The sequence below is a fragment of the Aulonocara sp. 'chitande type north' Nkhata Bay genome, linkage group LG14 (assembly GCF_057382095.1).
Source record: "Aulonocara sp. 'chitande type north' Nkhata Bay isolate Kocher_YH1m ecotype deep benthic linkage group LG14, A_spYH_male_GT1.1, whole genome shotgun sequence".
Lineage (NCBI taxonomy): Eukaryota > Metazoa > Chordata > Actinopteri > Cichliformes > Cichlidae > Aulonocara > Aulonocara sp. 'chitande type north' Nkhata Bay.
The window spans coordinates 33984360-33997296 of NC_141357.1; the positions used below are offsets into that span (position 1 = coordinate 33984360).

Consider the following 12937-nt stretch of genomic DNA (forward strand, 5'->3'; position numbering starts at 1 on the left):
ACTCATAACGAGTGTAAATTAATATTTGTGACATCATTTTGCTGTGGGACAATATTTTAGGTATATGCCAAAGGGTGGCAGTGTGGGGTTTTGGAGAACATGCTTTTGACTAGCAAGCTGTAACAGTTACATCTTATATACTGCCTTCTAAGACTTCTAAGACAGACTCCAAAAGGCTGATTTTCATGTGTTGTGTTATTACTTCATATAAGTTTTTTTGTTTTGTTTTACATGGTGTTAGTCCTGTTAAGATGCGGCTCTTTAAAAGAGTTGGAAACTGTTAAAGGATAAAGCAGTGCAGACCTTATAAAGTTAACAGTGCTTTACTTAATTACCCAAATGGTTATTCTGATACCTGCACAGTCTTGCAGCATGTAATCATATTTGGTGCAAAGCAAACAAACTCAGTGTGTTGTTGTCGGCTAAATTCTTTACAATTATAGTTATTATTCTTCCTCAAACCGACAGGTGTAAGAGTGAGATGAGTGGTCTTACATTTTTTCACACATATTATTGTTCTTAAATTATTTGAATTTTACTGCAACAAAATCCAACTCTATTCAAGAGACTGTGATGGCTAGATGGGATTAATTAACCATCAGAATGGGAAATTCTTCTTCTTTCAAGCAAAGGCTACCTGAAAGCCAACAGACTGCTACTTTTTGATCTGCAGAGATCTGGATGTGAAGATGTAAATGTCCCAAACTTTTGTTGAGGACTTTGGGAGAAATACCGAAACAATATCTTTTTCATCTTTCTTATGTGATCACAAAAAGACCACAGATTTATAGAACAACGTCTTGGGAATGCCACACGTATTAAAGCATTAAAGTGCCTCCTGACCTCAAACACAGCTTATAGGTATGTCTTTGTCCATGAAGGTTACAATCACACACTGTACTAACCGTGGATAGAAGATACATAATTTGAACACTTTTCAACAAATTTACAACTACAATTCCACTTTTTTCATTATATTTAATCACTTCTAACATTATATCTGTATATAAAACATAATAATAATAAAAACAACTTTCAAAAATAGTAGTGCTTGCATTCCGGTAGGTTTCAGTCAAGACAGTGTGAAACAGAAAGTGAGACAGCCTTAGCTGATGAGTCCGACATCCTCGTGATTTAAAATTTTACAAGTATTTCAGTTTTGTTTTGTTTTTTACAATACTTTAATTTTTTTTACATTATTTTTTCACAATTGTGGTAGGAAAGTATCCAGCTCATTCATGAAATGCTATTATTCAGTTGTTCACACAGTTTTAAGAGAGCCAGTGCTACCAACACTCCTGCTATGATTTCCATTTTTCAAAAACTCTAGCAAATGCTCAGTCATAGAACTTTCTCTTTAAATTGATCAGCTTTTCAAATGTAGTCATTTCTTTTGTAAAAGAACCAGCTGCAGTATTGTTAGGAATGAATGTACATGTGCAACGCCAAAAATCCCACACACGTTTCTAGCAAATAGCCTGCTCTTCAGGATCACCTTGAATGACTGAAAAACAAACATTTCTTATGTTTGGGACGTTGGTGAGTCATCTGGATGTTTACCGTGTGTAGCATGGATGAGAAATGTCACACCAACAGCTTCTATATTAATTAAAAAAAAAAAAAAACATGCTGAACTTTTCAGCACATTTAACAACCTGGTTGTTCAAACAGGTGCTGCATGCATGCCATCGTTGATTCCTCGTGGGTGAAACAGAGTATCGATATGCATGGTAGCCTGTAAATTCGTGTTAAGAGATGGAGTTTGTGTGGTTTTGATGTTAATGCTGTGGTCTGGTTTCACAGTCTGTTTAGCTGCTGTCTTCGCTGCCACATCTGCCCTAGAGCTGGCTGGGGATAGGGAGTCTTTTGAGTAAGTGTGAGTTTCACATGTACAAACAACTATAATCTTGGGGAACAATAGGGCATCCAGCAATGCAGCTACAAGCTCAGTATGTGCAATCCACTCCCCAGAGACTGTTATACGCTGTCACTGTTTCCATAAAGTGCTGAAATCATGCACCACCCCAAATGCATGGCTTTAATTGATAGAAATGGTGACTCCTTGACCCTTAGCGATTTCACACGCTCATGTTAGTCCCACGAGTTCAGCAGCTTGATCTGAAGAGTGAGACGGTCCTGTGCCTGATGCTAAGATGTCATGTTCTGTGACCACTGCTTGTCAGGTTAGTTTTAGAAACAACTTCTCTGTAATTGTGTGGTTCGCCATCTGCATCTGTGGTGAGAAGTGAAGCTGAGTTTAATACAGGGCCACTTTTAACCCTGACATTTGGGATTTCCAGTAATATAGTGTGTACATTGCTGTTGGTTACCTTCTTGTTAAAGGTCTTAGCATTTTTGTTGTAATTTACAACAGAATTCTTTTTTTTTTTTACTTACCTTGACCAACAAGCAGCTGATAAATGTGTATTTTGTTTTTCTCAGTGACACAGTTAGTACTAAAAGCATTAATTCTGAGTAACCCGCATGGTCATGTCAAGTCAGTACTACCTTTTTGAGCTGTTCCATATATAGAGGAAGATCTGCTGCTAGTAATTCCAGCGAGAATGAAAAAAATGCTATTGGTCTTTGTCTTTCTCTATGCGGCTTTAGCAAAACAGAGGTCATGCATCCACCCTTTTTGTCTGCAGTTTGTCGGGATTTCATAATCGTAAAGTAATGGAGGTCTGCAGTATTAAGTCAGTGAAAGCTATTCGTTCCTGTTCAAGGTGGCAAAGATCACAGTCTGTTTTTAAGTATTGCAGATCGGATTTATTTCCCCTCGCAACTGCTTAATCTGTGTAACCGTTAAAGGGTGGTAAGTTGGATCCTCATGGGTAATTTGGCTTATAGCAGGGTGGAGCCTGGATGACTGTGTTCTTTCTTGTGTTACAGGCCTACGCACTGCTGCTGCTGTGTTGTTGCAGCCTTGTTGTTGCTTTGCTGTCGTTTACTGACTGGCATTGACTGGTTCTTTGGTTTTGTGCGTGTTGGTTCCTGTTTCTTTTCTATCTCATTTACTGAGTTTTGTTCTTTATCTCTTAATTTATAGTTTGTTTGTTTGCCACCACTTATTGTGGGGGCTAGGCATGTGTGGTGGAATTCCCTCTGATGCATGCTAGTGTACACACTGGAGAAGAGGTATAATGCATCATTTAAGTGGCATTGAGAATTGCAGAGAGTCCACGGGTGAGTAATTGGTGGCACCCTTGGGCACTTCTCCCTGTAGGTTGCCTCCCCAAGTGGCCGGTCTCCACCATTTTGTTTAATTATTTTACTGATGTGCTATTTTAACTAGGGCAGCATCGTTGCAGCGAACCTTGTTCGTTTGTTAATAAAGTGTCTTGATTGACAGTTCTGTATTGCCAGCCCTGCTACCTTAGAAGTTTCCTTTCTGCAGGACTGTATTTGCAGTTATTGTCTGAAACCTTGTTTTATGAAATTGACCTGCTTCACCTCTGCTTGTTAATAACAAGCCTGTGTGCCTTTTGTAACTGTTAAAATGTTTGCACTGGCTATTGTAATCTCTCCTGGGGTGTAACTTTCCTCCCCAGGAGAGGAATGGGCTCTTCCTCCTTCGCGCCGCCACATTTGCTTGTGGTTTTTTGGGAGAGAGGGACGTGCCTCCGCATAGGTGACTTTCTCTGAAGCCCATCACCTTGTGACCGTTCTCAGTGAGGAATTTCAACAGTCGGTCTCGCAGCCCTGCTTAGAAGGAAAACACATCATTAAATCATCAGCATATTGTCACAGTGTCAGCCCCTCTGGAGAGATTAAATAGAGAGATTTTAATTTTATTTTTTTTCCACTGCACTGTTGAGCATCATTTTGAATATCTTGTTCAGCTTTTGAAAGAGAAGGATGTGTACTGGTATCATGGATACTGTAAAAACCTTGACATTTATTAGTGAAAATCACTCTGACTGCACATTTGGGTTTTTTTTGTTTTTGGTCAGCTCTCTCAGACACATGTGCTGTCACTTGTATTGTGTGTGTGTGTACGCTGTTGTGGAAACTTCACCTGTTTATCATGAAATGCAAGCACAGCAGTCTGTAGGAGTTTCCACTCCAATGTGAAAGCAAATTCAAGTTGTATTTAACAATCGCTACATTTTACTCACTCATGTCATAATCAAGCTATTTTTCCCTGACACAATGACAGTCAACAAGTTTACATGTTGTTGGGATTAAATAATTTGCAGTGCCTCAATAATGATATGCTTTTTTATTAATAAGTGTTATAAAGTTATATAGTGTAGTATTAAGTGGACACAGCCCTGCAAGTTGACAGGACAACATGGTGACGGCAGAAATGCATGTTTGAAAGATTCGTTCATTGTCTTCGGAAATCTCTTTTGCGTTGTTCAGTCATTGGAAAGTCTCCTGGTCCTGCAGATTTTATGGCTCTACCACTTAGTCTGTTCACGGGTTTACTAAAATGTTAACATGTTGTCCTGCAACCCAGATAATTCATTGTAGCGAGGGTTTGTAAACACCAGATGAATTCAGTCTTTGGCCGTAATATGCCCCTCAGCTTTTTCCATTTTAGCAGCAATGTGAGAGATGGCTGTGTTGACACGCCTGCATTCATTGCACGTGCATGTGTCATTTTCACATCCCCCTCCTTCCCCTTCTCATCACCCACCCAAAGTCATATACCCCCAGTTTCCTGTTTTTCAAGATAATCCTTAACCCAACTTAACTGTCTCTCGCTGATTTTTGCTTCATACAGCAACATTTTAGGCATTTTCAGCCACATACAGAAAACAGCCATTGTTATTGCTGCCTTCACATCCTTTCCTCTTCCATGTCCACAGTAGTGCATGCTTGTGTCTTGTGCATTATCAGCTGTTGTATCCGGACTTTTTGCTTCAGTTTTGTTTTCTTGTTAATTTTCTCAGTCTTTTCTTTTTGCCATTTCTCTCCATGTATGGCAAATTTCTCAACGTTTGACCACCTTCCCAAATCCCTTTGCACAGAGTGTTTGTTTTTGGACTTCAGGGCCTTTCACAAAGCGATCTCACAGGTGAACTTCCCAGTTTGTGATTTTGGGGGGCATCTCTCCAACTAGCTGTTGGGTGGTCTAAGCAACTGTGCTTTGGACATATTTCCATTAGGTTTGACTTATTTTTCTGTTGAACAAAAGTGTATATCTCAGAAAGGTTTTATCTCCCTGGGCATTTAGTGAAGTTGTTGCATAGTGTGCATAGGTTGGTCTCACCTGCTCTCCATCCCAAGGTCTTCATCAATTGAAATTTCAGCAGTGATTCTGTCTGCTTTAGATTGGTAGGTACCTGTCTCCTAAATAATCAGTGTTCTGATCGATAGGATTCTTTTGGGAAAATAAATTCAGTGTTGAAACCAGACTTATTTTTTCCAAGATCATTCACTTCATGTCCATATCCACACTATTAACCTCCAACAGCCATAGATTAAGTCTGGCATTTTTAAAGCAGTCTTGAGCAACAGTTCTCCAGGCTTTCTGAAGTCCTGTTTTCAGAGGAATTTCATTTGTTCACTTAACACTGATCTATGAATCATTCAAGCAACAAATAACTCGAGGGATGAACCAGGGTTGTGTCTACACATCACAGAGAACTTTAAAAAAGAACCAGTTTGAAATTGTATCTTCTGGCACTTCATTATTAGCAGCCCTTTAAAAAAACAACAATGAATAAACGCATTAACATTTGTTGCAGTTTCTTTAGTTGAATACAATGACTGTATAAAATGTTTTCTACAGTCATTGGCTGAATATATGAAAAATGCCAAACATAACACATTTCTGCACATAATTTTGCCCCAATAATGTGATTCCCACAGAGCTAATAGATGGCATGGTGTGCAGTATGTTCTAAAAAATTGATAAAAGTGGAGGACAAAAGAAGAGGCAGCAGGCCTAAAACAAAAAACAACAACTAAGGTGGATGAACAGCATCTGAAAAAAGATAAAGTCCCGTCATAGAACTTGAGAGATGCGTCTGTCCCTCCTGCTGATCCATCTACTGTTCACTGGGGCATTATCAAAAATGGTCTCAGTATAGGAGCGGCTGTGAAGTGACCATTTTAAGGAAAGGAAACATGGAGAAAAAGCTGAGGTTTGCCAAATTACACAAGAACTGGACTGAAACTTTTGGATAGCAGACTTCACTGTGGACACCATGCTATTTATTATTTCATATTTTAATTATTTATTTAATTATTTATTTGGTCTAGTTCAATTTAATCAGTCCAAGTGGGGACATTGGCAGTATATTATAACTGATTGGACCAAAACACTTACTGTTTATATGGTTTACAAAGAATATAAAACTTATGCAAGAGAACCCCAGAAAAACTGAATGGCTCCTTAGTTTGGTGGAGAGCTAAAAGGGATGTTTGTTGTGTAAAGAGAGCTAAAATGCAAGGCTGGTTCAGAGCACAAACTGTAAAGGGCACAGATTTGCAGTGTTGCTGCTGGCTACAGCCCACACTAGTTGTTTTTGTCATGCAGAGTCTCGTCGTTCTTGTTTTTGCAGCAAGAATGTACTTTCCTGTTTTGGAGAAATTCTGCATCTGTAGCTAAGCAGACATGAACGGAAATCACAAATAAGTCATTTTAATCATCCTGACTTTGATCACTTGTGTGGAGAAGCATCCTGTCAGCTGTTAGGCATGTATGCACTGTACTTCCACATTCGGATTTACCACAGAAACCATGTCCGTGGCCCCCACCCCCACTTCCTTTCTATCAAAAGAGAGGATAAAATTTGAATAATAATGTTGTGTAGAGTCTAAACTAAAAGATGACTGAAGTAGATTAAACAGGGTTTGTTATCTTTCTAAGAACAATATGTGTCTCTATCAAAGATATATGGTTTACTATTTGTTTTCTTTTATAGTATTTTATGTTTACATCGTTAAATACCCTTAATGAAATAGCCTTATTTGATTAACCCACGTTTTATTTTTATTTTTTTAATTTAAATTTGATTTAAAAAATGAAACCAATCACATTTCCTGTTGATATTTGTGGTTAAGGTGATGCTGAAGCTGTAAGTAGCTTTTATGGCAAGGTCTTTCAATCTGTGCAGTCACCATCCTGCTTGTTATGGCTCCTGGCCTTGGAAGAAGTGAGCCAGCCTTCCTTCAAGCAGACCTCCAGGGAAAATCTATAAGACCAGCTGAGGGATCCCAGACCAATCAGCAACTGATTGGGCACACCTGTGTCTTAAAAAGGCTGAAGCACATTCATTCAGGGGCTGCTGCTTTGAACTGAGTGTGCAGTCTGCCTCGTATGCTTCTGTCAGTGAGCTTTGCTTGTAAAACCCTGTCTCAAGTGTGAGATTGTGGCTACTTTAAATTTAAAAAAAAAAAACCCAATCACATTTCCTGTTGATATTTGTGGTTAAGGTGATGCTGAAGCTGTAAGTAACTTTTATGGCAAGGTGTTTCAACCTTTGCGGTCACCATCCTGCTTGTTAATATTAACCTTAAACTGGACCGTGAACATAAAAATGTTCAATTCAATTAAATTTTATTTATATAGCACCAAATCACAATTCAAGGGGCTTTATATTGTGTTGTCAGTTGTCAGTAAAAACATAAATCTGGTACTAATGACCGAGCTGGATGATCTTTCCAAACGGTCATTAAAAAATTTAGAGGAAGGATGTATATAAATGTGCTGAAATAATTCTGTTCAGTTTAGTGCAGTTGCAACGTGCTGGTCAAAAGCTAGAATACAGGAGTGCAGTTACTTGGAATTGCATTACTGCTCTTGTGTGATTAATATAGATAACATTGTAGATAGATAACACTAAAGCTTTGATTTGTTTTTGTGTCTTTCCTTCCAGAGACGCCCATGAACCCAAAAAAAAAGAAAAAAAAAAAGAAAGACATTAGCATAGCGAATAGAGCCAGCCAGCACTGGGAGGAAGTGCAAGCATATTTCAGTACTGCAGTGTGACACATGCATTCAAGGGGCCAAGATTTATCTGCATGGCTTCAACAATGACTCTTATAGCATTTGAGGTAAGACTTAAAATAAGAAATGGTGAGATGAATGGAAAGTTAGTGCAAATATTCTGTATGACAGCACTCTTCAGCAGAGTTTTGTTGTAGTAGCACGTATAATGGGAAATTCTGTCTAAATATTTTAATTTAGAACTTTTTATTTGTTTTATTGTTTTTTTGTTTTGTTTTTTTATACACAACCATAAAGGAATACGTAAGCTCTATTGTTATTTCCTATCCGGTCACATATTCTGTAACTCCTCGTTAATCGTTATGAAGCTGAAAGTCTCATATAAGACATTAACATAATTCTGTACCTTCATTTTCCAAACCTCAGCCTCAGTTTTAAACTGAGGTTTTAGTTTAAAACAAGAGATTTTAAATGGAATGAGCAACATGTAGCTGCTGCCTGTGACTACGGCTCAGCTGGGAGTTTTACATTCTTCCTATATGAAAAGAGAATGAATGATGTAATTTTTTCTATTAATACACATTTGATGACACACAGATTTGGAGGGAAAAGGAAATTGAAGTTAAAATAAAACCTGTATGGTTGTTATGTTATTTCTTATTATAATCATAATCCTTTTATCAGTCTACATTACTCGCAATAGAAAATAGATGTGTAATCAAATACCATAGAGAAGATTTCTTTATGAAAATATGATATTTCATCAAAAGGGAGAATCACATCTGTAATATATCATAAAAATATTTGTACGTGACTTTTTTTTCCACAGAAGTCCAGCAGTACAGTTAACATTACATTTGAATAGGTTGCTGCTTTTGGTGTAACGGTGTTATGATTATTACACATATTTTGCATTTCTAATGATTTTTCTGCAGATATTTTTCCCGCAGACTTCTTTCCATATTTAGTAACATTTGATTAAACACCGAGAAACGGCACACTCTACAAGGCTTTCAGCTAGTTATTTAAGTTGTGTTTGTACCAGCTACTATTTTTTTTTTTTTTTTTTTTAAATATGATTAGCCACGGTTGAATCACATTTGTCAAATTTAGCTTGAAATGCCTTCTGAGTCATCATGAGAGGGAAGTGAAAACAATCTGGTCTATTCAGTGTTTCCTGCCTAAACATTAGACTGAGAAAACTGCAGTGGAAAAAAAGAAGTATTTGATCATTACATAAATGAGTCTGTTCACACTCCTGTAATGAATCTTATTTCACTTCATCATGAAACAAAACTATTAGTCTGATCACTATCACATATGCTGCATACAACAGGGAATCTTCATTTGAGATTTGATGATTAAAAGTAATGCTCTCTTGTATGTGTTTTCAAGTTGACACCTGAAGAACTTAATAACTTGACCTATGACTCCTGCAACTTCACCGATGACTACTGCAACTGCACCGATGACTACTGCAACTTCCCCATTGTCTACCCGTGTGATGATGTGGTCCTGCAGAGTTTTTATGGCCAGTTCCTGCCTGTGCTGTACACTGTGATTTTTCTCCTGGGTGTGGCAGGGAATGGCCTGATGATAACAGTCCTGGTGACACGATGGCGCCAGCTCCGCATCACAGAGATCTACCTACTGCATCTTGCCCTGGCTGATCTCATGCTTTTGTTTACAATTCCCTTCGATGTAGCCGACAGCGCCACCGGCTGGATTTTTGGAGATTTTATGTGCAAACTGAATGAGTTCTTGAAGAATCTGAACCTCCTTTGTGGCAGCGTCCTTTTAGCTTGCATTGGATTTGATCGGTATTTGGCAATTGTTCATGCAATTCCCAGTATGCAAAGTCGCCTTCCAAGAACAGTGCACCTAACTTGTATGATAATGTGGCTCATCTGTTTGTTTTTGGCATTACCGAACGCCGTATTTGCCTCAGTGACACAGAAAAATTCAACGTCAGGCATACCTTTCCTGGCCTGTTACCACTACAGTTATGGTGCACACGCAAGCAACTGGGTTTTGACCAACAGTGTCTTTCATCATTTGTGTTTTTTCTTATCTCTGGTTATCATGAGCTACTGCTACGCAGCACTAGTAATTACTCTGTGCAACAGCCAGAAAAGTGAAGCAAAAAAAGGAGCCATTCGAATATCACTGCTTGTCACACTTGTGTTTTGCTTCTGTTGGCTGCCATATAATGTCAGTTTGATCATATATACCCTGCGACAACAGAATGTGATCGTGGATGACGACTGTAAATCAAGAGAAATAATGCTGCAAGTGTTTGAAGTGACAAAGAGCCTGGGTATCTTGCACTGTTGCCTGAACCCTTTCTTGTATGCATTTGTTGGAGTGCGCTTTCGCAATGAGATGATACATCTGCTTTGTAAACTGGGCTGCAGACGAATCTGCCTGCCTTTCCTCAGAGTCCATGGCCACAGTCGGGTATCAATTTCTGATGGAGCAACCACCAACAGCACAGTGCTCATGTAATAAAGTCCTCTAGTCCATGTGTACATGCCCTGAAAATACCCCTCCTCTGTACAGTGATCTTATAATACAATACTCATTTCTACTTTTACTGTATTTTTTTTTTTTTTTTTTTTTAAATTGTCCAGTCAAAAAAAAAAAAAAAAAAAAGTTGTAAAGCTGGCCAAATATCAGCCTTGTGTTGTTTTGTAGCTACTGCTAATCCAATAAAGATTTTATTTTATATATTATACGACACCCGTGTTCCCTTGTGAGTGTTATCAGATTACATGAATTGACAACACAAGAACCAAAACAAAACCATGTTAGAGATCCTTATTATTCTTTTTTAAACTCCTATTAAAACACAGTTATACAGAACAACTGCAAACAATCACAAATTGCATCTTATATACAGCAAGTATATATATTATAATATATATATATAATTCCTTTGCACAACAGTTTGGTAGTTGGAGAAAATAAATCAATGATATTAAAACAAATAGAAATTTGAGGCACTCCTCTCCTGACTGCTGCGCTGTTCCCACAACAAATACACACATTTCTGAAATATACACATTTTACAGTTTATATAAAATGGCTTCAAACTTGTTATTGAACAGTGTTATAGTGATTTCATTTTTAATCAGTTGTAATCCTTTTTTGCTCTCTCTTTTTTTTTTCTTTTTTTTTTAATTCCTCCTTTTCAAAACCACTACAAGAATAACAATGAAAAATTCTGGACACAATGGGAGGGTAACCCAGTGAACGCATTTTTTTATTAAAGAACTGTTTATTGAGCTGGATCAGAATGGCATATTGGTCATACCTCCAGGACCATAGCCAATGGAACTGTCCAGAGACATTCCCCGCTGTCTGAGAGACTGTGGGCCCATCATACCAGACTGTGGATGAGGTGGGGCCATCATGGGACCCTGAGGGGACATTAGTGGGCCCTGGGGTCCAAAGGGTTCCCCTGCAATTGACATGCTTCGCTGCTTAGCCTGCATCATCATAATATTCTGCTGTGCCATCAGATTCTGTTGGTGCTGCTGAGAAGGCATCATGCCAGGTCCATATGCATTGGAGGGATGGTGGAGAAGGCTGTTGGCCATCATGGCTTGTTGTTGCTGGAGTTGCTGTTGGGGCATCAACCCTGTCCTTCCCATCATATGACCAGGGGGACAACACATGGGGCCCATGCCCCCAGTAGAAACCATACCCCTGGAGACCCCCTGAGGAATGACCATGCTCTGGCGTATTCCACCATGTGAGGGGTGAGGTGGCAGCTGCTGTTCAGCCATCATATTCTGTAGGCTTGCCAAGTGGGGGTTAGACGAAGGGCCACTGCTATGCGGAGGCCCAGAAGAAGACAGCTGTTTAAGGAGCTGCTGTGGCTGCTGGGATGGCATCCCTTGATGTGGATTCTGATGTGGCTCACTCTTAGGGAAATACTGAAGAGTGCTACTCGGCTTATCGGAAGGAATGATGCGGGAGAGATCAAACTCAGGAATCCCTGTGTGAGTGGGGCGTATGACTTCACTTAGATCAGGTCCTTCACCTATGGGAAGTGAGGGAAAAGAGTCTGGTGGGTGAGGGGGGCGTTGGTGAGGATGACCTTTGTTAAGAAGATGTAACTGCTGATGTGGCAGAATATCTTCATTAGACTGAGCGAAATTCTGTGACATGCCTCCAATAGGTGAGTGCATGGGCCCATGTGGTGGTGGCTGCATGCGGGGAAACCCTGCCGTCTGGGGTATAGGCGACACATTGCAGGGCCCCATTCCCTCAGGTGCTCCTCCCATCATGGCAGAATTCATGGCAGGCATGCCCATTTGGTTTGGGGAAGAAAGGACAGGTGCTGAGGAATCGTGGGACAGGTGCTGCTGACCTTGGTTTACAATACCCATCGGGCTTTGGGGATCACTGTGAGGACCAATCTGTGACGTCTGGGGATTACCCATATTTCCTGGTGATAAAACAAGATGAATACATGAAAAACCCATATTATAACAGTTAATAAACAAATGTTTTCTTAACTCGTTAAAATTACAAAGTATTAACTGGAGCATTATTTTTATTCAAAAAACTCACTACTTTAATATAAATACTTAAACTTTCTTTTTGTCATGTTTTTTCCTGTAATGGCATAGACAAATTGCCTTACATCAGCACAATTTAAGCAAATCCTCCGTTTAACCACTGTAAAAGGTATTTTCTGTCTGTAATGATATCCCTATTTTCATACCTCCGATGCTGACACCAGATAGAAGAGGACGATCTGGTAGCATCTCATCATCAGAAGTAGCGATTGTTTTGATTGCATCATGGTAGAGAGGAGTTGAACTGGGAATTGCGTACTTGGACATTTGAGACATGATAAGAGATAATGGATTCTGAGATGTTGGGACATCGGGAGAGGACGTAAATGGCATACTAGGATTCATTGAGCCTGGCTGGGAAATAGGGGTAGAGCTTGAACTCCTAGGGGGAAGTGATTGGCCTGCAAAAAGAACAATGAAAAAAATTAGTAATCTCACAGCAAGACAA

General features: G+C 39.2%; 2 protein-coding genes across 4 annotated transcripts in view; one reads left to right on the top strand and one right to left on the bottom strand.

Moving 5' to 3' along the window:
* Window positions 1-7254: 7254 nt before the first annotated feature.
* cxcr5 (chemokine (C-X-C motif) receptor 5) lies at window positions 7255-10607 on the top strand. Of its 2 annotated transcripts, XM_086262203.1 has the most exons (3): window positions 7255-7403; window positions 7833-8010; window positions 9299-10607. In XM_086262203.1, exons 2-3 carry the CDS (start codon window positions 7978-7980, stop codon window positions 10406-10408), a joined length of 1143 nt encoding a protein of 380 aa, XP_086118329.1. In that variant the 5' UTR covers window positions 7255-7403; window positions 7833-7977; the 3' UTR covers window positions 10409-10607. The 2 variants fall into 2 exon arrangements, with proteins under 2 accessions (XP_086118329.1, XP_086118330.1); XM_086262204.1 differs by lacking the exon at window positions 7255-7403 and having other exon boundaries at window positions 7732-8010.
* A 453-nt stretch (window positions 10608-11060) lies between these two features.
* bcl9l (bcl9 like) overlaps window positions 11061-12937 on the bottom strand; it is a 28028-nt gene continuing 26151 nt past the window's right edge. For both annotated transcript variants that reach the window (XM_086262202.1, XM_086262201.1), the window contains exons 8-9: window positions 12636-12890; window positions 11061-12356 (exon numbers count right to left, since the gene is read on the bottom strand). In XM_086262202.1, coding sequence (XP_086118328.1) covers window positions 11194-12356; window positions 12636-12890 — 1418 coding nt within the window. In that variant the 3' untranslated portion in view covers window positions 11061-11193. The remainder of the gene's footprint in view (window positions 12357-12635; window positions 12891-12937) is intronic.